This window comes from Sus scrofa, chromosome 16 (genome assembly GCF_054392235.1).
Source record: "Sus scrofa isolate SSC_HxYL_T2T_F1_AM1 chromosome 16, Sscrofa_HxYL_maternal_Yorkshire_Landrace_v2.0, whole genome shotgun sequence".
In the NCBI taxonomy this organism is placed as follows: domain Eukaryota; kingdom Metazoa; phylum Chordata; class Mammalia; order Artiodactyla; family Suidae; genus Sus; species Sus scrofa.
In genome coordinates, this window is record NC_139398.1 from 82,798,133 (window position 1) to 82,823,681 (window position 25,549).

Sequence of the window (25,549 nt, forward strand, 5' to 3'; positions counted from 1 at the left end):
TCATCCAGTTCCAACTATACAGGCCTTCTTGATGTTTCTGAAACACATCGAGCTTTTCACTGCCTCAGGATCTTTGCACTTGCTATTACTTTTGCTGGAAATATAATCCCTTATCTATTTTTTTATTGCTTTTTCACCAGTCAGAACTCAGTCCAAAGGACATCTCCTGAGATGTCTTCTTTGACCATTCTTGATAAACAAATGTCGCCAACATTATGTTTGTATTGTCTCTTATCCTTTTTCTTTATAGCACAAATTATCTGAAATTGTATTAATTCATTAGTTTGTACATTTTCAAAATTTCCTACTACAAGAAAAGTTCCATACAGGTAGAAACTTTGTTTCGCTTATTAACTGATGTTTCCACAAAGCTTAGAACAAACACTGTCCGGCACAGAGTAAATCCTCAAGAAGTATCAGTTAAATAAAATTGAATGAATCTCCTATTTACAGATAAGGAAATGTGGATTTGAGAGTTTGAGTAACTTCCCCAAAGCCTTATAGGATTTCTATACATGTGCCAGATTCTAAATCCTAAGGTCTTTTGCTACAGCAAGTCACTGTCAAGATGGACATGTCAGACAGCAGGCAGGGCTAGATCGTGTGCAAGTATTCTTCCAGGTTTTGGATTCTATCCTGGATGCAATCAAAACCAAAACGGCATATTGATCACACTTTCCCCAGGGAGTCCTGAATTTCCAATGGAACAAGATCAACTTGAGAAATCTATTGATCTCTCATTTTTGTCACACTACATAGGTGACAAGGATCAATGGAGATTTGTACTTTTCTAAATATGACCCTGCAACCTAAACCTGTATTTCCACCCAGATTCCCCCAACTTTACAAAATGCACTGCTCAGAGTATCTACACCTTATTTAACTTTGTGTCACTGTTAGTGACAGCTCTGCTTTCCCAGCTCTTTCTACTTCAGAGAGACGCCTCCCCTGCCTCTCCTGCTCCCAGCACAGGAAGCCAGCACGCGGCACCCAGCTGTCCTCTTGCCGAGCGTCTGACACAGGCATTGGCCCACAGCCTGCGGAGAGGCGGAGCTTCTGTCTCCGGGCCTCTTCAAAAAGGATCTGAGATCTGAAGCCCAACTTGCAGAAGCCCGAGCCCCCTCCTGGCCTCTTCCACGGAGCTTGTGATTTCCTGCCTGCTTTCTCTTTCCTTTCAGGATCATCTTGGGCTAGAGGCTCATTTCAGAGGAGGCTCAGGTCTTGTATTTTAATGGCAGCGATGGAAAAACATGCAAATGTTTCCTTGATCTACCACCAAGACCTGGAATATCCTTTGAAGGAATATATGAACAACACCGATGACTACCTAGCTTTGCTCTGTGGGCCTCGGCGCAGCCACCTCTTTCTCCCGGTGACGGTGGTGTATGCACTGATTTTTGTGGTGGGAGTCGCTGGCAATATCCTGGTGTGCCTGGTGATTCTTCGGCACCAGACTATGAAGACACCCACCAACTACTACCTCTTCAGCTTGGCCGTCTCTGACCTCCTGGTCCTGCTTCTTGGCATGCCCCTGGAGGTCTATGAGATGTGGCGCAACTACCCCTTCCTGTTTGGGTCCGTGGGCTGCTACTTCAAGACTGCGCTCTTTGAGACGGTGTGCTTCGCCTCCATCCTCAGCGTCACCACAGTCAGTGTGGAGCGCTACGTGGCGATCCTCCACCCGTTCCGCGCCAAGCTGGAGAGCACCCGGCGGCGGGCCCTCCGGATCCTTGGCTTCGTCTGGGGCTTCTCTGTTCTCTTCTCTCTGCCCAACACCAGCCTCCACGGCATCAAGTTCCACTACTTCCTCAACGGGTCCTTCATCCCAGGCTCTGCTACCTGTACAGTCATCAAGCCCATGTGGATCTACAGTTTCATTATCCAGATCACCTCCTTCCTCTTCTACATTCTTCCCCTGACTGTCATCGGTGTCCTCTACTACCTCATGGGACTCAAAGTGAGTATCTAAGCTGGCTGCAACCCTTAGGGCAGCCCCCCTTCTTTTTTTTTTTTTTCTCTGACTCAAAGTTCAGAAGAAAAAAAAAACTGGATAAATTCAGTGTTGGAAAGGAGCATAGAGAAAAATAAGATGTGCTCAGAGGGAAACGAAAAGTTGAAGGACTGGCTTAAAATTGGACGAACAATGATTGGACAAATCATTTCCTTTAACTCACCTTATTTTTCCCTCTGTACTTGTGGTTCTCAAACCTAGGTGTCCCTCTGAATCACCTGGAAACCTTACTAGGGATACAGATGTGCAGGTTCCCTCCTCCAGGAAAATCTTAGTAGCTTTGAAGTGGAGCCTGTTTCAAACAACACAAAGTCGACACCCCTGGGGAGACTGATTCACACCCTGCTCTCTCTTTCCTGCCCTCTCCTATTGCCTGCACTGAAATTTCCCTCCTCGCCAACTTGATCTGTGTATAAAACTATGCTTGCCTATTTTATCCTTCAAGACAGATGAACAGTTTTAAATCAGACCCTTCCTTGGGGTTGCTCCAATCCTTTGGTTGAAATATCAGGTTAAAATGCAAAAATATGACTTGAATGAGATCAACCTGACCTTCTTTTCAACAGGTGGAGACTGAAGGAGGGGGAGGTGAGCAGAGCATATGAGATAGAGTAGAATAGAGTGTGAATTAAAAAATAGCTGGAATTATTAGAAATTTATCTCATAGTTTGCAATGTATTATAATTAGAGATTCCTTTCTTAGGCTCATGGTGGTGAAATTATTTCTTTCTTTAAAAAAAAAAACTTTTTTCTGAATCTAAATTATGTGAGAGAAGCTGTTATTTTTGTTTGTTTTTGATGAGAATGGTAGTGAGTCTATATAATTTCTTTCCTGGTATATTTTGCATCCCAATTCATAGAGCTGAACTCTGTGACAGTTTTACACCCATTTAAGGAGGTAGCTTGTGTAGGAAATAATCCTGAGACCATTTAGACTCCCAAGTGTGAAGCTCACATATAACATGCCTTTAGGCAAGCCACATGATTCTCCCCTGAATTAGTTTTTACATTTATAAAATGAAAAAGTTACGTGAAATCATATCTAAATCTCCTAATAGCTCTAACAGTCTATGGTTCCTTTAAAAAGGGAAAAAGAAATCTGTGAGTGGGAGCACTTTGAATTACCAATGAAAGGAAAAAACAAAGCAGACATCACATTCACATCATCTGTGCTGATGACTCTGATATTATGTGCTGTGTGATAATTAATATATTCATATCTCAGTGCATCTCTGAGAAAGGTGAGTATAAGAAATGAAGTGTCCCACAGGCGGTCCTTTCAAATAAACACTGTGCCTAAAGTGAGTGGCAAAATCTAAGGAGGGAGAGTAGGTTCTAAGTACCACAGATGTTTGGTCAGAGGAGTAAATCTAATCAGGCAGAGAATTGTACCAGTCTCCTCCTGGAAGGCTGGCCCTGTAATTTCCAGAGACATGTGTCACCCTAGATGAGCTCACAATCCTCGTATCTTTAGAAATCTCTGTTCATCCCACTGGAGGAAAAGGGCTTCCGTGTGATTCCAAATGTCATGAGCCCTATGAGAAAAATCCACATAAAACTTATCGATACCATCTCTTCCAACAGCAACCACTTTTCTGGGGTCAACTGGGAGGAAATATTTAACTTTCAATGGGAAACATGTGTTTCCCTTCCAAGCAATTACTTTAAGTGTCACTTTGTTTTGTTGTCATGAGTCTATAGTTACTTTGTATCAGAAGCTAAGTGACAGTGGTTTAGACACCACCTGAGTTTGCTTTGTGTGTGTAATGCAACTAATAGTATCTCCATCTCAGGAAGAATGAGGTATTACACAGAGGATACCAAGAAAGGAACTATCTGATTAGAATGTCACTCCTAGAGAAATTTAAAGATCTCTAGATTATGAGTCAGAAGTGGGCATTGGTCTGTGCCATTGGTCTCAAAGGCTTTGCACCTCTTCCTGTATCTTTGCCAGAAACACTCCTACTGTCTACCACCACAATCTCTTTTACCTCTCTCACTCTCACTTATCCTTTAAATCATGTTTCACTCATACATCCTCCAGGAAGCTCCTCCTGATTCTCTAAGTACCTGGTCCCTCTGTAGATACTCATCATTCCTACTTATTTCCTTTCATTGCATTTATCACAATTTATAATCCTATACTTATAGGTTTCTTAATTCCCCTCCTCTTCAACTAGACTACAAACTCAATGAATGAATAAATGAGTCAAACTTATTTCCTTTATTGCCAGACTTCAGCTTCCTAGGAGACTTGAAAACATTGTCTCAAAGGGCCTTTTTGATCTAAACATTTTTAAGAGATTCAAGCAACTCTGATCAGTATGAAGTTGTTGACTCCCTTGCCAAGTCTAAAACTAAAATTGAATCTGGGACCCACTGCCTTCAGAAGGCAGAAAACCAAGACTGATGATGTCCCAGGACCAGGGAAGAAGGAGGGGAGCCATGTGTGTGCTCAAAGCTGAGCATTCAGAACTGCTTCGTCATTCCAGGACACAAGGCTCCACTGAGCAGCTCTCCAGGATTTGAACATGCCAATCCCAGGGCAAGCTCCTTCCCATCTGGGCAGCTCTCACCTAGTCCTTGTACCTCCTCCATGCAGCATTAATGCATGAGCTGAAGAGGATGGATTATGAATCATAGCAGAATTCAGCCATACCAAACAGGGTTGGACTGATTTTTTTTTTAATAAACAGATTTTTAGACTGTAGAGATATTTACACCAAGTTATGAGTATATGGTATTCTAAAGCTATACAAGTGAACCACAAATTATATCAATGAAGAGCTGATAGAATGATTTTAATCAATATAAAAAACTGGTCAGGATGATGTACCAATCTGAATGGTAATCAACCCCATGTCTCCCCTTCGCCGTTTATCTTACATAGATAAAATGAGTGGGGTAGGAAGGCTTCTGCACTTCCTATAGACTTTCTATAGAGTGATGACAATTTCTCTCCTCTTTTTGTAAGTTGACTTTTAGAATAAATGTTTAGGGGTGGGTGGGAGTCATTAACAGATAAATATCTACTTTGGAAAATATCTGAAGGGAAATTAAATTATTCAACAAGAAATAAAGCAGCATTTTTTTTTATTATTTTTTAGGGCCACAATCATGCCATATGGAAGTTCCCAGATTCCCAGGCTATGGGTCAAATCAGAGCTACAGCTGCCAGCCTATACCACAGCCACATGGGTTCTGAGCCACATCTGTGACCTACACCACAGCTCACAGCAACGCTGGATTCTTAACCCAGTGAAAGAGGCCAGGGATCTAACCCACATCATCATGGATACTAGTCATATTCATTTCTGCTACACAATGGGAACTCCTAAGGCAGCATTTAATATTGGCCAGACAAATTGTCTGGATTCCATTCTATTATTTCAACCCCTTCAAATTCTGTTGTAACAATGTATAACATACATAAATATTCTGTTTCTGTTTTTTACCCTCCTCTAGTTGGCTAATTGTTTCGCTATAACCTAAGGAAGCTGAAATCCAAGTAGTGGTTTTTCTTTTCAGTGCAAACTACAAAGCACAAAAATCCTGTTCATAAAAGGATTGTGTGAACAATTTGCTTGATATTTTACTTAAGGAAACTGTCCCTTTGGGTGGAGAAATTACCAATGAGAACTGTTAAACCCAACCAAGTAAGTGACTGATAGATTTTAATAATCTTTCATTGTTCTTCATTATGGACTAGAATCAAATAATGGAATAACTATCTTCTAAATAAGGACAATTTTTAAAATGGTTTAAATAATTAGAAACTTTAGTAGACTTAATTGAAGATGAGTTAGGAAGATTTGTAGTTTGATGTCTTGCTCTAACCTTAAACACCAGAGTTTTTCTTCTTGGAGTATCTGGATGCTTCACTGTACCAGCACCAGTACAGCTTGTGGGTGAATGATACCATGAGATGTTCTAGATTCAGTAATCCACATGAGTGGGCCTACAGATACAAATAAGTAATTATTTCATGAAAAATCAGGTTTTTATCATGTCTTTCAAGTAGACTCAGGACTAAAATCAGAATCCCCTTGAAAACAATAATAGGTAGTTTTTGAGTATCATGTGCCAGTCATTGAGTTGTGCTCTACCTGCATAATTTTGTCTTACTGTTATAGTAACAATATCACCTTTAACTCCATCCTATTTATTCCTAATAACTGCACAATATTTCCTGCTATTTCTTTCCAAGTTCTAGGTGATTCTGAAGGGTCAAATCTCATGGGACTTTAATCCTTCAATTTTCTGAAGACACGGGAATATGTAGAGCGCACCAATATAGTCAAGAGACAGGTGGTCAGGTTTGTTCATCATCCACATGGATCCTTCAGGGCAGTGGGATGCTGAAAGCCACGTGACATTTAGGGGTTCACATGTTTTTAGGGAGACAGGACATTGGTTGGTTGAACTTTGGAGGCAACTTTTAATGATCCTTTCTTTCAAGTGTTATTTTACTTTTAATACCTTCTCTAAAATATCCTGTAAAAATGCAACCTGGTCCAGGAAGCTCACTGGTTACTAGAGCAGTCTATTTCGTGATTGCACATAACTACATTAATTTCTTCTTTAGCATAAGTTGAAGTATGTCTCCTTATACCTCAATAGATTGATCCTAATCTACCCCAAGACTATATGAAACAGGTGAATTTTGAATTTTCCTTCCACCAATGGCCTCAGCTTGTCAAAATTTTTTTTTTTAATTTTTAGGGCCTCACTAGCAGCATATGGAGGTTCCCAGGCTAGGAGTCAAATCGGAGCTGTAGCTGACGGCCACAGCCACAGCCACAGCCATGCCAGATCTGAGCCATGTCTGTGCCCTATACCCCAGCAGACAAGGCTTGGATCTGATGTTGCTGTGGCTGTAGTGTAGGCCAGCAGCTGTAGCTCCAATTCAACCCCTAGCCTGGGCACCTCCACATGTCACAGGTGTGGCCCTAAATTAAAAAAAAAAAAAAGAGAGAGAGAGAGAAAGAAAAAAAGAAAGAAATTCCACCATTTGATGAATGATGTAGCTCTCCAATGCTGTGGAAGTTCAGAGGAAGAAGAAGAAAGCGGGCTATTGTGGCCACAAAGGCCTTCCAGGACTGAGTAGGTGGGACTTGAACTGGACAAAAGAGACTGCAGGTGCAGGAAATAATGATATTCGAACTTTTCAGATGCTGCCTTAAGGATTATCTTCCAACAAGGTTGAGTATATTTTAACATCTCAACTCAGAAACATAGGCATCCTTAGGGATAATATTTGTAAAGAAGGGTTTCCCAAGTTGTGTTTCTTAAGGTGGGCTCAGGTCTTCCCCTGAAAAGGACTGGGAAGGGTGTTCTTTAGTCAAAGAGGCTCTCCCCCCTTTGAGACTCGGGTGGGAGATGTGGGATGTGGAAGACGGAAGTGCAGGATAGTAATACACTGTGCCCCAGTGAGGTTTGTAATTTCCATTAGCATTTTATGACGCTGAAAAGAGACACCATAACGACTATAAACTTCAGGGCATTGAAAGAGCACAAGTTTCGCTTTCTACTCACCCACATACCACATGGCAGAAAGATACCAGTCGAATAAATATCTAATATTTACTGAATGAATAAGCCTATATGAAATGTTTTAATTCAGCATTTCTCATTTTTCATGTACTATCTATTAACATACTTCAGAATTAGGGTTCTACAGAATAGTCTATAATAAATGGTTACTTGCAACTTGGCCACAACTATCTATCCAGTTAATTTAGGTAAGCTGGATACAAATCCACCTCCAACTTGTTAAACATTTTACAAATTCTTTTTTTTTTCCTTTTTCCTTTTTTTTTAGGGCCGCACCTGAGGCATATGGAAGTCCCCAGGCTAGGGGTTGAATCTGAGCTGCAGCTGCTGGCCTACACCAGCAGCTCATGGCAACATCATATCCTAAACCCCCTGAGCAAGGCCAGGGATCAAACCCACATCCTCATTGATACTAGGAGGACTCTTAACCTTCTGAGCCACAAAGGGAACTCCAAATTCTTACATTTATTTAAGTCTAGTTTTTCATATGTAAAATGAGTCTTAGTCACACTTCTCAGATCTTAACAGGAGAAAAATAATGTTTACATTTCTTAATATCTTTTTCACTTCCCTTGCAGCTGAAGAAAGACCAACCTCTTGAGGCAGATAAAGCAACTGCAAATATTCAAATAGCATCCAGAAGATCAGTCTCTAAAATGATGTGTGAGTTTTTTTTTTTTTTTTCTTCTTATTTGTTTGTTACAGCAAAGGAGTTGCACTTGGTATTGATTAAGTTCTTCTGGGATCAGAATCAAAATTCTCCTCAAACATAATATCATGCTCTGGTTTTTCCTTGGCTTACTCAAGCTTTTAAGACTTTTCAATTTCAATTTCAGTTTTTAAACCTCAAAATCACACACTAAAGTGCATCCATTGTAATACACCCTGTGCTGTGTTTGGTAAATCACATTCACACTCTGAGCTTTTGATTATCTTTTTCCTCCTCTTTTTTCCTCCTCCTATCTTGTGTTATGGTCTTCTTCAAAATTATTATGAAAACCTTGAATGCTCCACTCAGAAAATGTGCAAATGAACCTACATCAAATGGCTTACAATCTATTTCAGAGTACCTTGCACCCCTGATACCAATGCTCGGATCCCATGGGATCTTTTAACTCCAGATTGAGAACATCTGGTTAGGAAAACTTTTAAGTAGTCATTCTACCTAGACATTGTGTGGTTTTATACAGATAAGATGTTTTAAAAATATCCAGGAACTGCACCACACTCTCCCAAAAGAACATTATAAAAACATGTGATCCAGCACTGATTTAATGAAATACTGAACAATGAAAGAAAGGAGCTTTGTCAAACCTGAGGTCTGGAAGAAACACATACTCCAGGCTAATGAGTATATGAAATATTGTAATTATATGGTGTCTAAAAACAAACAAAAAAAAACTGAAGTCACTGAAGTTTATCTTTTTGACTCTCCTAGTCATCTTCTGGGAAATTTCTTAGCCTTTCTTAGCACCTGGCTTTCCCTACTAAGAAATCTAGGATCTTTATTATTTCTCCCCCTTTCTCCTTGATCATAATCTCTCAAAAAAAGACTTGAAGTGTACAAATATTAAAACCACAATGATAAACATACTGTAAAGTATTTGCCTTTGGGGACAGAGGGTTTAATTTTAAAAGGAATTCATTTTTGTGTAGGTAGTATTGAACAGATTAGGGACTTTTTCTTAGGGGGTAAATTCAGAAGAATCTTCCAGATATGCCTGAAACCACATTATGTAAGCCAACAACTTAAGTTGAATATGGTTAATGTACATGAAATATATGTACTATTTACTGTAGAAAACATCAAATTATTCATGAGTACAGAGAACTATAAAATTAACACCAAAGTACCTATTGCCCAGCTTCAGAAGTGATCAAGTCATAGCTGATTGTGTTTCATCTATATCCCTATCTTTCCCTTAGCCCCTATAAGATTATTTTGAGGCAAATCTCAAGCCCTGTGTCTCGAGAAAGCAAAGTACAACTTAACTTCAGGAATGAAAAAAACATACATATTCATATTTGTGGAGATGAAATGACCCATAGAGAAACTATGGTAGCACCAACTCTGTCTCAGGTGCTGAAAGTAAAAAACTGGAAGGTGCAAGTTCCTGAAAATCTGTAATTATTTCAAAATAACAAGTCAAAATAAACATAAAGAAACCAAAAGGAATATTGTACTATGGCTGCTTAAAGAAGACACATTTCCAGCCCAATCTACAGATGCTTGTAAAACAGTATTACGCTCATGGTTGTTTGATATTTCTCTCTTTCCCCTGATCCTTTACAGAATTTTAAATGATTAAAATCATAGAAGCTTCTAATTTTTTTATCAAATAAGCTAAATAACAAACTATGACCTGTAGTATGAATTTATAACTTTAAAGAATTATAGGGAGTTCCCGTCGTGGCGCAGTGGTTAACAAATCCGACTAGGAACCATGAGGTTGCGGGTTCCATCCCTGCCCTTGCTCAGTGGGTTAAGGATCCGGCGTTGCCGTGAGCTGTGGTGTAGGTCGCAGACGCAGCTTGGATCCTGCGTTGCTGTGGCTCTGGCATAGGCTGGTGGCTATAGCTCCGATTAGACCCCTAGCCTGGGAACCTCCATATGCCACGAGAGCGGCCCACGAAATAGCAAAAAAAAAAAAAAAAAAAAAAAAAGACAAAAAAAAAGAATTATAAATTGTTTGAACCCAATTATTTTATTTATATATAAATGTGCTTACAACAGTCTACAAGCAACATAATTTATTCTCCACAGTAGAATGTTTTCAGAACTTGCAATATATTCAACACCGTTTTAATTATTCTAAGGGAAACTTACATTAAATAAGAAATCTTGTGCAATCCCAGGGAAAACTGCTATATCCTATAAACTTCATTCCTATTTTTACTTATTCTATGTAGAGGCTCTTTAAGATCTAGTTGGCACCTAACAATTTTAACTTAACAAAGATGAAGGGGAAAACATTAGACAGAATGGACGGACTGTATACCCAGTCTTGCTTTGACTGCCTTTTGCTCTCCCACTCATCATCCTTTTTCAGATGTCTTGGTCTTAGTATTTGCTATCTGTTGGGCCCCATTCCATGTTGATCGGCTGTTCTTCAGCTTTGTGAAGGAGTGGACAGAATCCCTGGCTGCTGTGTTCAATCTCATCCATGTGGTATCAGGTAAAACTTTAGCTTGTTTGGTTGTATCACAAGTGTCCATGTAACTGCAGCTTCTTCATCTCGCCTAGCACAGCAGGTTCTATCCGTGTTTATCATGGGGACTTGCCAAAATGAAGACACTTGATTTTTATTTTATTTCAATATTAATTAGGTATGTTAATGGTTCAAAAGGTATACACTGTATTACTATTTTAGATACTACTTTATGAAAGACCTCAACTTTAAGCATGATGAAAATGTCTGAGGAATGACTCCTTTGGTCTTCTATCCAATGACCACGTGATTTAACTGGTTCTCTTATTAAACATCCATGTCCCTGAAGTCTCGTATTGTCTTCAGCAAGTGTTAGATCCCCATGAAATCCAGCCAAAAGGTATTCATGAGGCATCAAGGTCTGCTTTTAGGCTACTTTTATGTAGTTGGTTAAGAACACCACAGAATAGGGTGGAGAGTGGTGGAAAGGCTGCTAAATCAGAGGACCTAGATTTGCATCTCAATCCTACCCTTAATTTTCTGAGTGATATGCAAATATAGCTGCCTTCCTGACAAAGTTTCCTCAGCTGTAAAATGACAGTAATGCCTGCTCTGTACATACCATGGACTAAAAGCGAGAAGCAAATAAAATAGTATCTATTAAAGAGTTTTTTAAGCTGTAAAATGCTATAGGTTATCTTTTGACAACCATCACAAGTTTGTAAGTAGGTATCACCAACATTTTGTGATTAAAATCACAGTTCCACAAAGGAGAACTGACTTGTCCAGACACTCAGTTGGCAGATAGTAAAGACAAGGTTCAGGCCTGAGTTACCTAACTTCAGGTTCAAAATCTTTCCCCTAAAATGGAGCAGAGAATGGCCACAGGAGTCTCTCTTTCTCAGTTAGACCACTTCTGTCCCTCTGCCATAGAACTGGCTAGTTCTGTTGGCTGTTTAGGTTATCAAAATACATCATTAGAGAGGAAAGATATGATCAATCTGTGCAAGGTAAGCTATACATGTGCACAGAGCAAAATCAATAGTATTCATTTGTTTATTGATGACCATATATTATCTATTTTCTATCACCATCTCTTTTTTTTTTTTGTACTCAGCAGGGCTTGTGCACCACTTATACCTGGATATTAGGAGTTTCCCCCATGTTAAACTATTTATTATTCTGGGCAAAACCTCAAAAATGTTTATAGCTTTTATCTCTGTGGTCATGAGAAAAATGGAAGTATTTAAATAAATTGGAAAACAAACAAGGTCATGAGCCCTGACTAATTGACTATACTTTTCCAAAGGCAGCAAGGCAACCATTTTAAGATTCCCAAGTTATAGCATTTACAGTAACATTTTCCTGTTGAGATATAACTTCTCCTTCCTCACCCTTGCATACCAGATGATGTCTACACCTCTTAAATACTACCCCTAAAATGCCCCCAACTTGCCTTTTGACCCTCAAGTTATAGTATTTTCATTCATAAACTATGTGCTTGTCAAACTGGTGAATTACAAATTTCTGCACATCACGCATTAATTACCCTTGCACGATAAATATTTCCACCTCAGCACATTTGCTCATGCAATGCCTTCTATCTGCAATATTCTCTCCTCTCTTCCCCAGTATCTTCTACCCTCTTCAGGGCCTGGCTAGAATCTAAGAACTCCCATTAAATTTGTCATGACCATCATAGTTCTTCTGTTTATGTGAATTTCCAGAACATGGCTGTTGAGATCGCATATTTTGCTCCCTTAACAGGTATTGTTCAGTATTATCCTTTTCTTATTCACTCAAGTTAGGCATCAACCTTGTCTCTATAATACTGTTCCAAGTCCTTGGAGAACAAAGTCTTTGTCCACTACTTTCCAATGTACCTCAAATGAATTATCAAACAAATTAACTGTCTGTAGAAATATCCCTTTCCTGCATTTCTCCCTGCCCAATTTTGTTCTATAGAAATGAGAACAACAATGACTATACTGAACACAGTACCTATCACTTATTTTATATTCTTAGTTATTCTCGGCCCTTCTGTGGATATTATCTCAACATTAACCTTACAACACTCTAGGGAGGTGGATTCAAATGGTATTTTCATACCCATTTTACAGAGAAAGATAAGTTGAAGTGCAAGTTCTGTCTCGGGTCACAGACTAGATGAGGCCAAGATCAGAAACTAAGTCCCCTGATTTTCAACCTTGGGTTCATCTTAGCCTCATAGAAATAAAATAGGATATGGTAATAAAAGAAAGGTGTATACCAATGAAGAAAAGGGCAGTGTGCAAGGCATTTGGTGGAGAAGACAAATGGCAAAATACAAATATTCGTAACTTTGGGAACGAGGTGGGAAGAGAGCCCTCGAGGGAAAAGACTAGGTGTGGAAGGATATTGTGAACATTTCTTTGAAGACATATTTCCATTATAAGGAGTCTCATAAGAGACTATGCCTTGATTGATTTACTCCTCCTCCATTAGTTGCAGTTTCGAATTACAGATTTAAGAAAACCTACAATGGATATACACATCTCTCTATCCTCTGATAGTTAAGCATCTCTCATTAATGCTATGAGAACACATTCTTTAATTAAACAAGTGGGGATCAAAGGAAATTGCTGAATATCTCAGAGATTCCTTGCCAGCTTAAATTTTTCCAAGACACTTTAATCTTTCTGGGTTTGATTCCTCAGTACACAGGTGGTGGATGTGTTCAGAGCATTTTGTATTCTCCATTAGACTCTTGTATGAATTATCACTTCCAAAAGAGGCAATCAAAGGAATTTGAAACCTGTGTTAAATAGTTATGCTTTTCCCAGTTATGCCTCTCACTCAGCTTCTCCTCCTGGGCATATCCAGGTGTCTTCTTCTACCTGAGCTCAGCTGTCAACCCCATTATCTACAACCTATTCTCTCGCCGCTTCCGAGCAGCTTTCCAGATGGTGATCTCTCCTTCCTGCCAACGGCGGCACTCCCAGAACAACCCACAGGGGCCATCTACACAGCGGAACATCTTCCTGACAGAATGTCACCTTGTGGAGCTGACTGAAGATGCAGGTCCCCAGTTCCCTTGGAGGCCATCCACCTGCAACTCTCACGTCCCCACAGCCATCTGCACTAGACAGGCACTGAGAAAGGAACTCTCAAGGAGTTGACACTGCCCCATGGATCCACACTCCAGGCAGGGGTATCTCATAATTTGTGCCTATTTATATCATATTAAGGCAGAAAAATGACTCTTAGAACTTATATATCCACATTTAGGTTTTTTTTTTTTTTTTTTTTTTTTAGTAGATGTGAAAACTGCTACTTAAACCTGAAACCTAAATCTAAAACCTAGAACCTCCTGAGTTTTAGTTATCTTTCCCCTATCATACCTGCCCCACGCCCCTTCACTTATTTATGGAAAAAAAAAAAAAAACATGACTAGCAAAGTATGGCACCTATACCTTGAATCATTTCTACCATTGGGAATGGTTTGCCCTGGTTATCCACATTCTGAGCTAGACTGTCATTCTTACAACCAGTGGTCCCTGTGTAACACAGAGGGAGGCATGGAGATGCTATTCTACTTTATATGATTTGAGGGACTCTTGCCAGTGTTCCTCCACAGCAAACTATTCAGCCAACTGCCACATATTGTGCCATTATAATATGATTATTTGGAGTTCAGAAGCTTTTGATTTTAAGAGCCTCCTGGTAACATAGGACTGCTCCTCAGAATTATCATTCCTACCATTCTAATCCCAAAATCATTATCAATCATGCTTCACCAAGAATGGAATCAGATGCAAGTTGCACTTAGAAAAGAATGGGAAGCGGGAGAAGACTGTGGTGGAAGGTCCAAAGAGTCAAACCATACCAAACAAAAACTCAGCTGTTTTCATAATTTCATCTAGACTTGGATTTCTTTTTTTTTCCATTTTTATTTTATTTTTTTTTAATAATTTTTTTTATTTTCCCACTGTACAGCAAGGGGGTCAGGTTATCCTTACATGTATACATTACAATTACATTTTTCCCCCACCCTTTGTTCTGTTGCAACATGAGTATCTAGACAAAGTTTCAATGCTATTCAGCAGGATCTCCTTGTAAATCTATTCTAAGTTGTGTTTGATAAGCCCAAGCTCCCGATCCCTCCCACTCCCTCCCCCTCCCATCAGGCAGCCACAAGTCTCTTCTCCAATAGACTTGGATTTCTAATGACCTAATATCTTAAATAGACAGAGGTATGTCTTCTGCTTGGGAGCAAAGACAAGTCAAATGGTAACTATTGGTCTCAAACCCATGACTTTCCCCTACTCAATCCTTTGTTACCCTTATAACACTTGTCACTCCTATAATATGGGTAAAATATACTTTCTAGACTTATCTTTCACTGTATAATCACATATAATATACATTCTATACAAATTGAACATTTTCTCTTGTGAAAAACCACCCAGTTTCCCCAGCTGCATATATTTGCTTACACAACACCCTCTATAGCTCTAATCTCCATCCATTGCTATCCTACACATCTGTCAACGTCCAGCTCAACGTGGTACCTCCTCCATGAAACCTTGCTTGATTTATTCAAATAGAAGTGGTATTTGACTTTCCTATCAGCTTACATCTCCTTAAGCTTTCTTCACTCTGCTTTCTATTTCCATGGTTTATATTCTTGCTTTGCTAGAATGTAAATTTGTCAAGAGCACAAAGTATCCTGTGTTCCTTTCTGCTGTTACTAGAATCCTAACAATGTATTGACCACAATGCTAGATGTTCAATAAACATGTGGTAAGTGAGTGGACTTCACATTTCAATGTGCTGAGCCAAACAACTCCAAATGAAAGCATGTTAAAGAGCCAAAAACCTAAGCTTTGGTTTCCGACAGGGACATACGACCTTCAGTCTGTTGTTTAATCAGCGGTGATTATAACGGCATGCCTGCTGTGCAGGTGGTGTGAGAAAGCCCTTCCCAGCCCCAGGCTTTCCTGACACTAAAGCATGCAAGTTCTACCACTTAGTCTGCGGATTTTCCTCACATTTAATGAACCATTTTTACAGATGGGAGTGCTGGTCTCTCACACCATCATTACCTAACCCAACAGTCATCTTCCAAGTCAATATATTTTTAAATCTCCTAGTCAATTATAAGCCAGCTTTAATGAATTTGAATTCTTAGTGATGGTTTATGTTGGTGAGCATAATTCTCTAGTCATTTGAGGATTAAATTGAAAAGGCTCAGTGAAACAAAATCTCACATATGAGGGAAATGTTTCCTTCTTGCCTTTTGAATGAAGGTCTGGTAGCATCATCATATTTAACATCAACTCCCAATGACCTGGACTAAAAATGTTTCTGTTGTAGGTAGAGGGATAGAAAATGAAATAATACTAAAATTGAAGCTAGGAATTTGGTTATTTGATTAAAACTTTGGCCTCTTTGTTTTCTCTTCATTTACCTTTTTTCTCTTAAAAATGAATGTATAAAAATTAGCATTTAATTCTTTCATTCAACAAATCTTCCATACCTATTGTGTGATGTGCATTGTGGTATCACCTGGCCTTTAAAATATATATTAGTAGAAGAAATGATTATTTTTGAAAATCATTACAGAATTGTTTAAATTTATTTGTGAAGTGTGCCACAAAAATCCAAATATGTGTACTACAGGACTATACATTAAAAAAAAGTTTCTGACCAAGTTAGAGAGCAATAGGTTTAATTAAGCCTAGAATTAAAATGGAGGAAAAGGGAATTCCCGTTGTGGTGCAACGGAAATGAAGTCCAGCCAGGAACCATGAGGTTGTGGGTTCAATCCCTGGCCTCGCTCAGTGGGGTAAGGATCTGGCATTGCCCTGACCTATGGTGTGGCACTGCTGTGACTGTAGTGTAGGCCGGCAGCTACAGCTCTGATTCGACCCCTAGCCTGGGAACCTACATATGTCACTAGTGCAGCCCTAAAAAGCAAAAAAAAAAAAATTAATATTTTGTCTAAATAAACATACATACATGCATATATGTGTGTGCGTGTGCATGCATTACTCAACAGTGGACCTCATGATCTCATGAATTCTTTCTAATCCTTGAATTTTAGAATAATGATAGAAGAGTCCATATAGTAAACATGATTAATAAAGTATTGGTAATTTAACTCTTCCACAGTGAAATAGTGGCTTTTGATCTCTCTAGTAATTCGTAAACCGTGATCTGAAGCAAAGAATTCAAAATGTTGCTTGCCAAGTTAGTTTGTCTGGGCCCAGAGAGATTGTAGGGATTATTAATCTGAGAGCCATGGACGAATTTCAGGAGTACAAGAAATTGTATTCATAATTCTTAGCATATACTTTTTTTTCTTGTAGAAAAGGTTTAGAGCTTTGATCAGCTCTTCAAAGTAGTCTATCACTTAATTATAATCACTATTCTAAACAGCCTTACATAAAGATACTCTCTTAATAAATGAATTGTAGCTGAATGAAGGCACTGCAGGATCATTAAAAACTTCATTATTTCAACATAATAGTCCAGTATGTATAAGAATTAGCTATTTAGCAGTGTGCTATTGCTGGCCCTCACTGGCTTGCAAAAGTTTACTGTTACATATTTAGGATATTTGAGAGGCTATTGTCAAACAATTGTTAGCTTGAAATCAGCCACAGTGGAAATATTTACACCATAGAAACTGGCAAACACTGCACATCAGAGAGCTGCTTATCAACACGACACTATCAATATGCTGGCCATCTGCCATGTCGCTGGAATGCATGTGATTTGTTTGTAGACTAGATTCCCAACAGCACCATTATAACTACAGACCACTTAAAGCTATGGTTAACTCATTGAAAAAATAATCAGTGAACCAGATTTTGATCCAGAGGTATGAGATCAAATAAGCTAAAGCATACTAATTATGACATGAAAGCCTCATCAGCATTTTATAATTAACCTAGAATAGAAAAATTACTCTTGCTGTTGTCCATTAATTCTCATGCAGAAAATAGCAACAGATCTACCCATCTTCCCTGTACATCTGTTTTTAAATATCCCACAGGAGTCACTGAAAAATGATGAAACATTTTCACATCCTCTCTACATGGCTGGAGATATCATCTTTTAAATATGTGGAAATGTACAATATAAACATTTTAAAGAAGCTTGAGGTTATATAGGTTCAGGCAAGCCAAGCAAAAGTCCAGCTCATCTAACTAACCTACTTCCTCTCTCTCTCTTTTTGTTGTGCCTGCGGCTAAACTTCCCAGGCCAAGGATCAAACCCACACCACAGCAGTAACTTGAGCCACAGCCGTGACAATCCCAGATCTTTAACCAGCTCTGCCAGAAGAGAACTTCAATCCCTTCCTTTTTTTTTTTTAATCCCTTTAGATCATTAAATCACATGTGAATTCGATGTTTTATATATATGTGTGTGCGTGTGTGTGTGTGTGTTACACTTTGGAAAACTGTTCTAGATAATGTCAGTATTTGAAAGTTTTCACTCACCTAACATGGCCTAGAAATTGTTGGATATACCCAGCTTATACTATTGCCAGTACATTACAAACAATATATATCAGAATTCAATAGGCTAGAATGGTTACACTGAGCTTCTTTTTAAAAAAATTTTTAAAAAAGCACTTCATTCCTTTCAAAAACATGAAATTACTTGTATGTTAAAAACCCCACATTAATGCATAGATAAGAGTGCTTTGTTACAAAATAGATATTTTGAAAATATGTCTTAATCAAGCTTGGGTAAGCTTGCCTATTTGAATATTATACCAATAAAAGGAATATCATAATTTCAGGCTTCTGTCTGTAAACAGCGAAAATTTGATTTTTTTTTTTTTTTTTTTGGTCTTTTTAGGGCCACACCTGTGGCATATGGAAGTTCCCAGCCTAGGTGTCGAATCAGAGGTGTAGTGGCTGGCCTACACCACAGCTGCAGCAACACAGCATCTGAGCCCCATCTGCGACGTATACCTCTCATGGCAACACCAGATTTTTAACCCACAGAGTAAGGCCAGGGATTGAACCCACATCCCCATGGATACTAGTTGGGTTCATTACCGCTGAGCCACAATGGGAACTCTGAAACTTTTAACATTGACCCTAACTTTATTACCAATTCTTTAACAATAGAAACTGAAATAAGTTTTACCAGAGAACATTCATTTATACTCTTAGCTTGGTAAGTTCTCATAGCTTTACTGAGAGGGAGGTGTTGCTATTACTCCCCCTTTGTGGTTGAAAAAGTAAGATTTAACCAATAACTTGACACTTGGAAAAATGGACAAGCAAGCACAAAGTCTGAGTGCAACACAGAGCATTAAGTCTTTACGTCTCACTGATATCTGCAGGTTAGCTGGGCTGGTTCCACTTCAACCCAGACTGGGGCAGATGGAGACAGTGGCCACAAGGAGTAGGGGCTCCTCATGGCAAGTAGGTCCAAAGCCAATCCCAAAGTTAAGGGGCCCAGAAATACACTGCAGTCACCATGAGGCCCTGGCCCCACAAAGGATGGAGGGCGTAACACTACCAGAGGAAGTGAAATGTTGGGATTAAGGACACACAGTTAATAAATAACACAGAAAATCAGAACCCAGAACCATCTGACTCCAAAGTCTGAGTTCCCCCATTACACTACATTGATTCCGCATGGGGCTGTATTTCACTGACATCTTTTAAAAGCTTCTCAGTTTAAGATCTCCAAAGATTACTCTTTATGACTTTGACTAAATCATTAAAGCAGATGGGAAAGCAAACACATTAAGTCAAGAGCGTCAGCACTGGTGCCAGATGCCCGAGTTCAAATGCTGGGGGTAACAGGCTTAGCTGTGTGACCTTGGGCAGGTCACCTAATCTCTCTGTGGCCCAGTTTTCCTGCCTATAAAATGGACATATATCCGAGTGGTGACATGAGGATTAAATAAGTTAATATACTATTTGTAACACTCTTGAGACAGTGTTGGACACCTAGGAAGTGCTAGAATAAGTGTCAGAAAATGACACAGAGGAATGGGAGCATTTGTTTCATGAAGACCTATTTTTTAACATCATTTCATTTTGTTTACAGTTTTTAGACACTGTTCCTCTCATTGGCAGTATTCACATGTAAGATGATTTTAAATGAGCTCTACCCCAAGAAATGTGTCAGGATTTTTTTTTTCAGTTGTTTCCAGATAAGCTGCCCAAGAGTCTACCACCAATGGTTAAGATTTCATTAATAATGAAGGCAAAAATATGCACTAGAGATTGTTTCCCTGTTACATGAAAGATTAATCAATATTATAATAGGGCAGTCAGAAAAACCACAAGGTACCCAGGCTTCTAAAAATGGCCATGCATATTAATTATTTCTGAAGGTCTTTCGGCCAGTCTTCATCTGGGGAATTAAATGTCTGGTTTTTGGCTTTCAGAATTAGAAGACAAGGCTTAGGATCTAACTAATGTGATCATTCTAGCATCAACACCAAGCTCAGGGGTGAATAATAAGACAAGCCACTGGGGTATTAATTGTTCCACTATTTCTGGTACATGTAGAAAAAGAGGTTTAGCTGCATCCCTGAACCTCGATATCAAATTTACATTGCATATGGCTGTTTTATTGAATGCTTACTACAATGCAGGTACTGGGCCACATGTTTTACATATTCATCAAGTAAACCTTTTAACAATCCCCATTTGACAGATGAGATAACTAAGGCTTGACAAGGACAACTAAACTGCCATTCATACAAATGATGACCTGGAAACTGTTAGTAAATGTTCTACATTGATACTCTGTTCAATGTCCCAACCTGGTAAGTACTAAATATATATCAGGTGGCACACATTGTGTTAGATCTACAAACACAGAGACTGAGTAAAAAATAACTCCTTGTCCTCATCTATAGAATCTATGGTTACTCAAGTTTACTGACTGAACAGAACTTTACATTCATGTTACATTATGCATTCTTAACTTTGACCCTGGCTGAATGGAGACATACAGCCTGTTTTAAACTCCTGTATATCTTAATGAAATTTAGATAAATTTAGAAAATGGAGTTTCAAGATTATCTAACCTAATGTTTCTTTCATGTATCCATATTTACTGCGATTTCCTAGCTACTGTACTAAGAACTTCATATTTATCATCTGATTTAACTTTCCGAACAATCCTAAAAAATGAGCATAATTACAATCTTCATTTCATAGAAGAAAAATACACTGAAATAAAATAGGTAAGTGACATGTCCAAGGTCACACAGCTAATAATTGTTGAAGATGAGGTTTAACTAGTTCTAAGTCTATACCTGAGGTACAAATCTATACAATCTGCCTAAAGCACAAAATAAAACAGTGTCTAAGATAACACAGTGAGTAGCAGTAGTGGTATCAGGACCAACCGCCCCACACTCTTGTCTCTGGCCCCTCCTGTATCTCACTACATTTGAAAGAATGGGGAGCACATACAGCCTGGCTAATTCAGAAAATAAAGTATAATCTAAAAAGAGCATAATCCTTAAACCTGTAATATTAGTCTTTGAACCCTATTAAAGAGGATTTCATCAATAGGTTTATGTCTATTTGATTAGCTGTAAAATTAGTTTACATTCTCCATTACAGACTTATTCTTATAGAAGGTAGTAGCTTTAAAACATGACGAGGTGACTGTTACATGGTTCATATTAAGAGTTGAAAAGAAAAAAGAATCTAAATCACATTTGGACCCAAATTGAAGAAATGTCTAAGCATCTAGATTTAATCCAGCCCCTGTGATTTTTTATTTACTGCAGCTATCATTGCACTGTAGTATAAAATAAAGCCAAAAGTTGCACCAGATATTTATTTGAAATGGCAAGGAAGATTTTTTTTCAGGACTACTGTAATAAGGGATAGAGGCTATTGCAGTGGAAGGGAGAGACTGAATTCAGCTCATCTACAAGAGGACCATGTTGAGACTTATGGACAATGGTAAGGATGAGGAAGTAGATTTAAATTACTAAGAGGGGAGTTCCCACCATGGCTCAGTGGTTAATGAACCCAACTAGTATCCATGAGGACATGGGTTCTATCCCTGGCCTTGCTCAGTGGGTTAAGGATTGGCATTGCCATGAGCCGTGATGTAGGTCACAGACGTGGCTCGGATCTGCGTTGCTGTGTCTTTGATATAGGCCAGCAGCTACAGCTCCGATTCGACCCCTAGCCTTCCATGTGCTGTGGGTATGGCCCTAAAAACAAACAAACAAAAAAAGACCAAAAAAAATTACCAAGAGGAACATACTTAGGTATCAAGGGTTGGGGAGGGGAAGGGGAACTTGATTAGATAAACAATAGAGGGAAAGAGCTTAACTGGATATCAATGGTAGGAAGGATAAACGGACTTTGCAGGATTCTTTACTACAACTAGACTCTAACAAAGATGGGGTCCAAAGAGAGGCTTCATCAAAAAGAGAGCTCGAAGGAGCCTGACAATGTTTGGGCAAGGAGAACCTCCTTGGCAATGGTTCTTAGGAGTTAAGAATGGCCATGGGAGGGCCCTGGGGCGGCATAGTGCTCAGCCCTAGAATATGATACTTAGAAAAGTTGTGATTGTGTGAAATTCTCCTATCCATGCTAGAAAGGAGGGAAGGAAGGAAGGGAGGAAAAGGAAAGAAAGAAAGAGCAAGAGAGACAGAAAGTGACTTATCCTAAGGAGGTTCCTGTGATTATGAAGGCTGAAGAGACTCAGTATCTGTAACAAACCATCTGGAGACCCAAGAGCCCCGATTGTGTAGTCACAGATTCTGGGTCTCAAGGCCTGAGAACCAGGAGAGTCTGGCCCAAAGGCAAGAAAAGACCAGTGGGCCAGCTCCTTCAGACAAGTAGATAACTTCCCTCTTACTCAGCCTTTTTGTTCTATTCGGGTTTTCAATTGATTGAATGAGGCCCACTCACATTAGAGAGGACAATTTGCTTACTCAGGAAACTAATTCAACTGTTACTATCATCCACGAATACGCTCATGAAAACACCCAGAATACAGTTCAAATAGTGTCCCCCTTCCACCCCACCCCCTGAGAGTCCCTAGAAACACCCTCTCATCTCTAGGCCTTGAATTTCCATCTTAAAAGATCCCTTCTCCTTTAAATTGTAAATACTTGTAAGTTAGTCACACTCAAGTATTAATTAATTTATAGATTCTTTTTCTTAATGGAAAAAAAATGAAAATATTACAGAAAAGGAAAGGGGCTTTTTTGCATGTTGGATTTAGTTATAGCCCTGCCTAGATCTGGGTCCTCCTTGTCCAGAGACATTTTTAGTGTCACAAATAACAGGTTGCTCCTGACATCTAGTGAGTAGAGGTCAGGAATGCTGTTCACCATCCTACAATGTCCAAGACAGCATCCCCCTCCCACAGCAACAAAGAATTATCAGACCTAAATGTCAACAGTCTGAGGCTGAGAAACTCTTGTCTAAAGCAATGAGAGTTGGACACCCTGAGAACAGAATTTTGTTTGTTGGGAAAGAATATCCAAATGGGAAGGGAAATTAAAGAATATCATCAAACTGCCTCTCTTTGATGACAAGGAAACCAAGATTCAGGATTTAAGGGTCTGCGTGCTGCAGCTGGTCAGCACAGAACCCCTGTCTACTGACACCAGGGCAAGACATGTTCTGGTTACTCCGCTCATCAAATGGAAATCTGATTAAGTATTGCATGCTTTTTTCATTAATTTTTCACTTGTAAAATCTTCATCTGTGTTGGGCAGTTTTTAAAACGGACCCTAGAAGGATCCCCATCCCTGGGGACTTTGTAACCCCCTCTCCTTGAGTGTGGGTGGGGCTTGACAGACTTGCTTCTAACTAATGGAATAGGAAAGAGTGTCACTTTTGAGATTAGGTTACAGAAAAGACTCAGGCTTCTCTCCTGGCATGTTCTCCTTCTCTCTCAGCTAGCTTTCTCTGGAGAAGCTGGCTGCCAGGGGTATTGCAAGCAGATTCACTCCCAGTCAAGCCCAAAATGAAGGCAGGCCTGTAGACTCTTTGACCACAGCCTCCTGCCAAATCCTGAGCCAGGGGTACTCAGCTGATCTGCATCCATTATTCTGTAGTAATTTGTTACGTTATTATAGTAATAATAAAAATCCTGAAATAGTTTAAGAGGAGGAGAGTAATTCAAGTGTTAGCTTATCTTTACAACTTGGGAATTTTCAAACCATCTTGAGGCTATCTTATTGAATTGAATTGAATTGAATATAATGAGACCAATAGTGAGACCACCATTATAGAATTAACTCAAATACCATTCAGCTTCTGGGCATATTTATTGCTGATAAAATTTTAATTTGTAGGTTTTTAAACCTCTGGGCATTATAGGAAGGAAAAAAAAAGGAAATGAAATCTATGTTTGCCCACAATCCCTATGGTATACATTTATGCACTAGAAGAAACTGTCACTTAACAAAATAAAAGAAATAACACATTTAATTGATACTATTTTCACTCACATCCAATGCATTTGCAGAAGAAATACTGAAAACTCCCTGGATATATTTAAAAAAAAAAATACTTTACTACCCCCAAGTGGACACAGACATTATTTTTATAGACATAAAATGTAAAATCGGCCTTGTCTTTGAAAAACAGCAAAACAAAATGGTATGCAATGATTATATATCAGACTCAGAATCTAAGAGCTGGTTAGCACTTTAGAACTTAAAAATTTAGAATCCTAGGACAGTTGAGATATTTTAATTCCCTCTACAATTTATCATACACTTGTACATTTTTAGTTCTGTAAGTTTGCCACCTACCAAGAAAGCTCATTCTCTTTGCAGACAGCTCCATTTAGTTATTCCAGTAAGTCTTCATTTCCCTTGCGACCTGTCTGCAAACCATGCAAGATCTCTGTCACTTACACGACCCTTAATGCTCCTAGTGATTTCCAGAAAAGGAGATGCTACAACTCTCCTAAAAGTCTATTCAAATAATGCACAGAACTGAATTTTGACCTTTCTGGGGTCTACCCTAAAAACCTTTCCGAGTATTTTTTTCCTTTGTGAAAATGACCCTGCTGATCCTAATATACAAAGGAACCCTGTAAAAAATTAATAAATAGTAATCTTAATTACGTAGAGTTGGGATACCAAAGGGGGAGCTCTCATATGCTCCAGTGATATTAGAACCCCAAAGGAGGAAGGGTTCTAGTCTTCTTTACGGGCAAGGACTCAGCCATGTTAACTGTTAAAATGAAAAGCCATGGTAACTATAGTAGTCCCAACTTTCTTTTCTCCTCTATAAAAGTATTCTCCTTCTGGTGCTGTGTGAAGACTTGCATGTGGTTTGCCGTGGTTGAAGACCCTGAATTGCAATTCCCTGCTGATCCTGGATAAACTCATCTTGGCTAGAGAAATATCTGACAGTCTATTTGTTTTAGGCCAACATTTTGATGGCCGGTACAGGGACTAGATAAGATCCCTTGAAGGCTCCAGGGCTGATGAGCAAACAGGTTTGGTACCCCGACTTGAATCCACTGAGCTCATTAGTTTTCTTGCTGATCCCTGGAGTTTAAAGCTACATCTTTCTCCTGGATCCAAGCTCACACCCTCTCTGCCTTTGAAGCTCTCCAGGTTTTATTAGGCATCTGCTTTAAGGTTTCATCTTTCTGATTAAGGTTTTCTTTTGTATGCAAGTACTAAACTGACATTTCAGTCTGATTTTGAGATGTGTCTGGTTCAGTGAAGCTGGTTGAGATGCCTTCAGGCTATTCCTTCAGGAGCAAGGGCTGCTTTGGTGAAGATGGGCCAGTTCAGCCATCGGCCCATTCCTTTGGAATAGGAGCTGCCTGAGACTAAACTGTTACCTTAGAACGTGCTGGTATTAGG

The 25,549-nt window shown here is 39.1% G+C and overlaps 1 protein-coding gene and 1 long non-coding RNA gene across 5 annotated transcripts in view; one reads left to right on the plus strand and one right to left on the minus strand.

Annotated features, from left to right (window-relative positions):
• LOC110257249 (uncharacterized) overlaps window positions 1-25,549 on the minus strand; it is an 830,883-nt gene that overhangs the window by 249,704 nt on the left and 555,630 nt on the right. The gene's annotated exons all lie outside the window — the stretch shown is intronic.
• On the plus strand, window positions 1,105-16,405 carry NMUR2 (neuromedin U receptor 2). Of its 2 annotated transcripts, none has more exons than XM_085001524.1 (4): window positions 1,105-1,957; window positions 8,143-8,227; window positions 10,615-10,740; window positions 13,648-16,405. In XM_085001524.1, exons 1-4 carry the CDS (start codon window positions 1,232-1,234, stop codon window positions 13,869-13,871), a joined length of 1,161 nt encoding a protein of 386 aa, XP_084857650.1. In that variant the 5' UTR covers window positions 1,105-1,231; the 3' UTR covers window positions 13,872-16,405.

Coding starts and splice junctions, on each gene's coding strand:
- NMUR2 (XM_085001524.1), top strand. CDS start 1,232: ATGGCAGCGATGGAAAAACATGCAAATGTTTCCTTGATCTACCACCAA. Junction 1,958..8,142: donor ACTACCTCATGGGACTCAAA/GTGAGTATCTAA, acceptor CTTCCCTTGCAG/CTGAAGAAAGACCAACCTCT. Junction 10,741..13,647: donor TCTCATCCATGTGGTATCAG/GTAAAACTTTAG, acceptor GCTTCCGAGCAG/CTTTCCAGATGGTGATCTCT.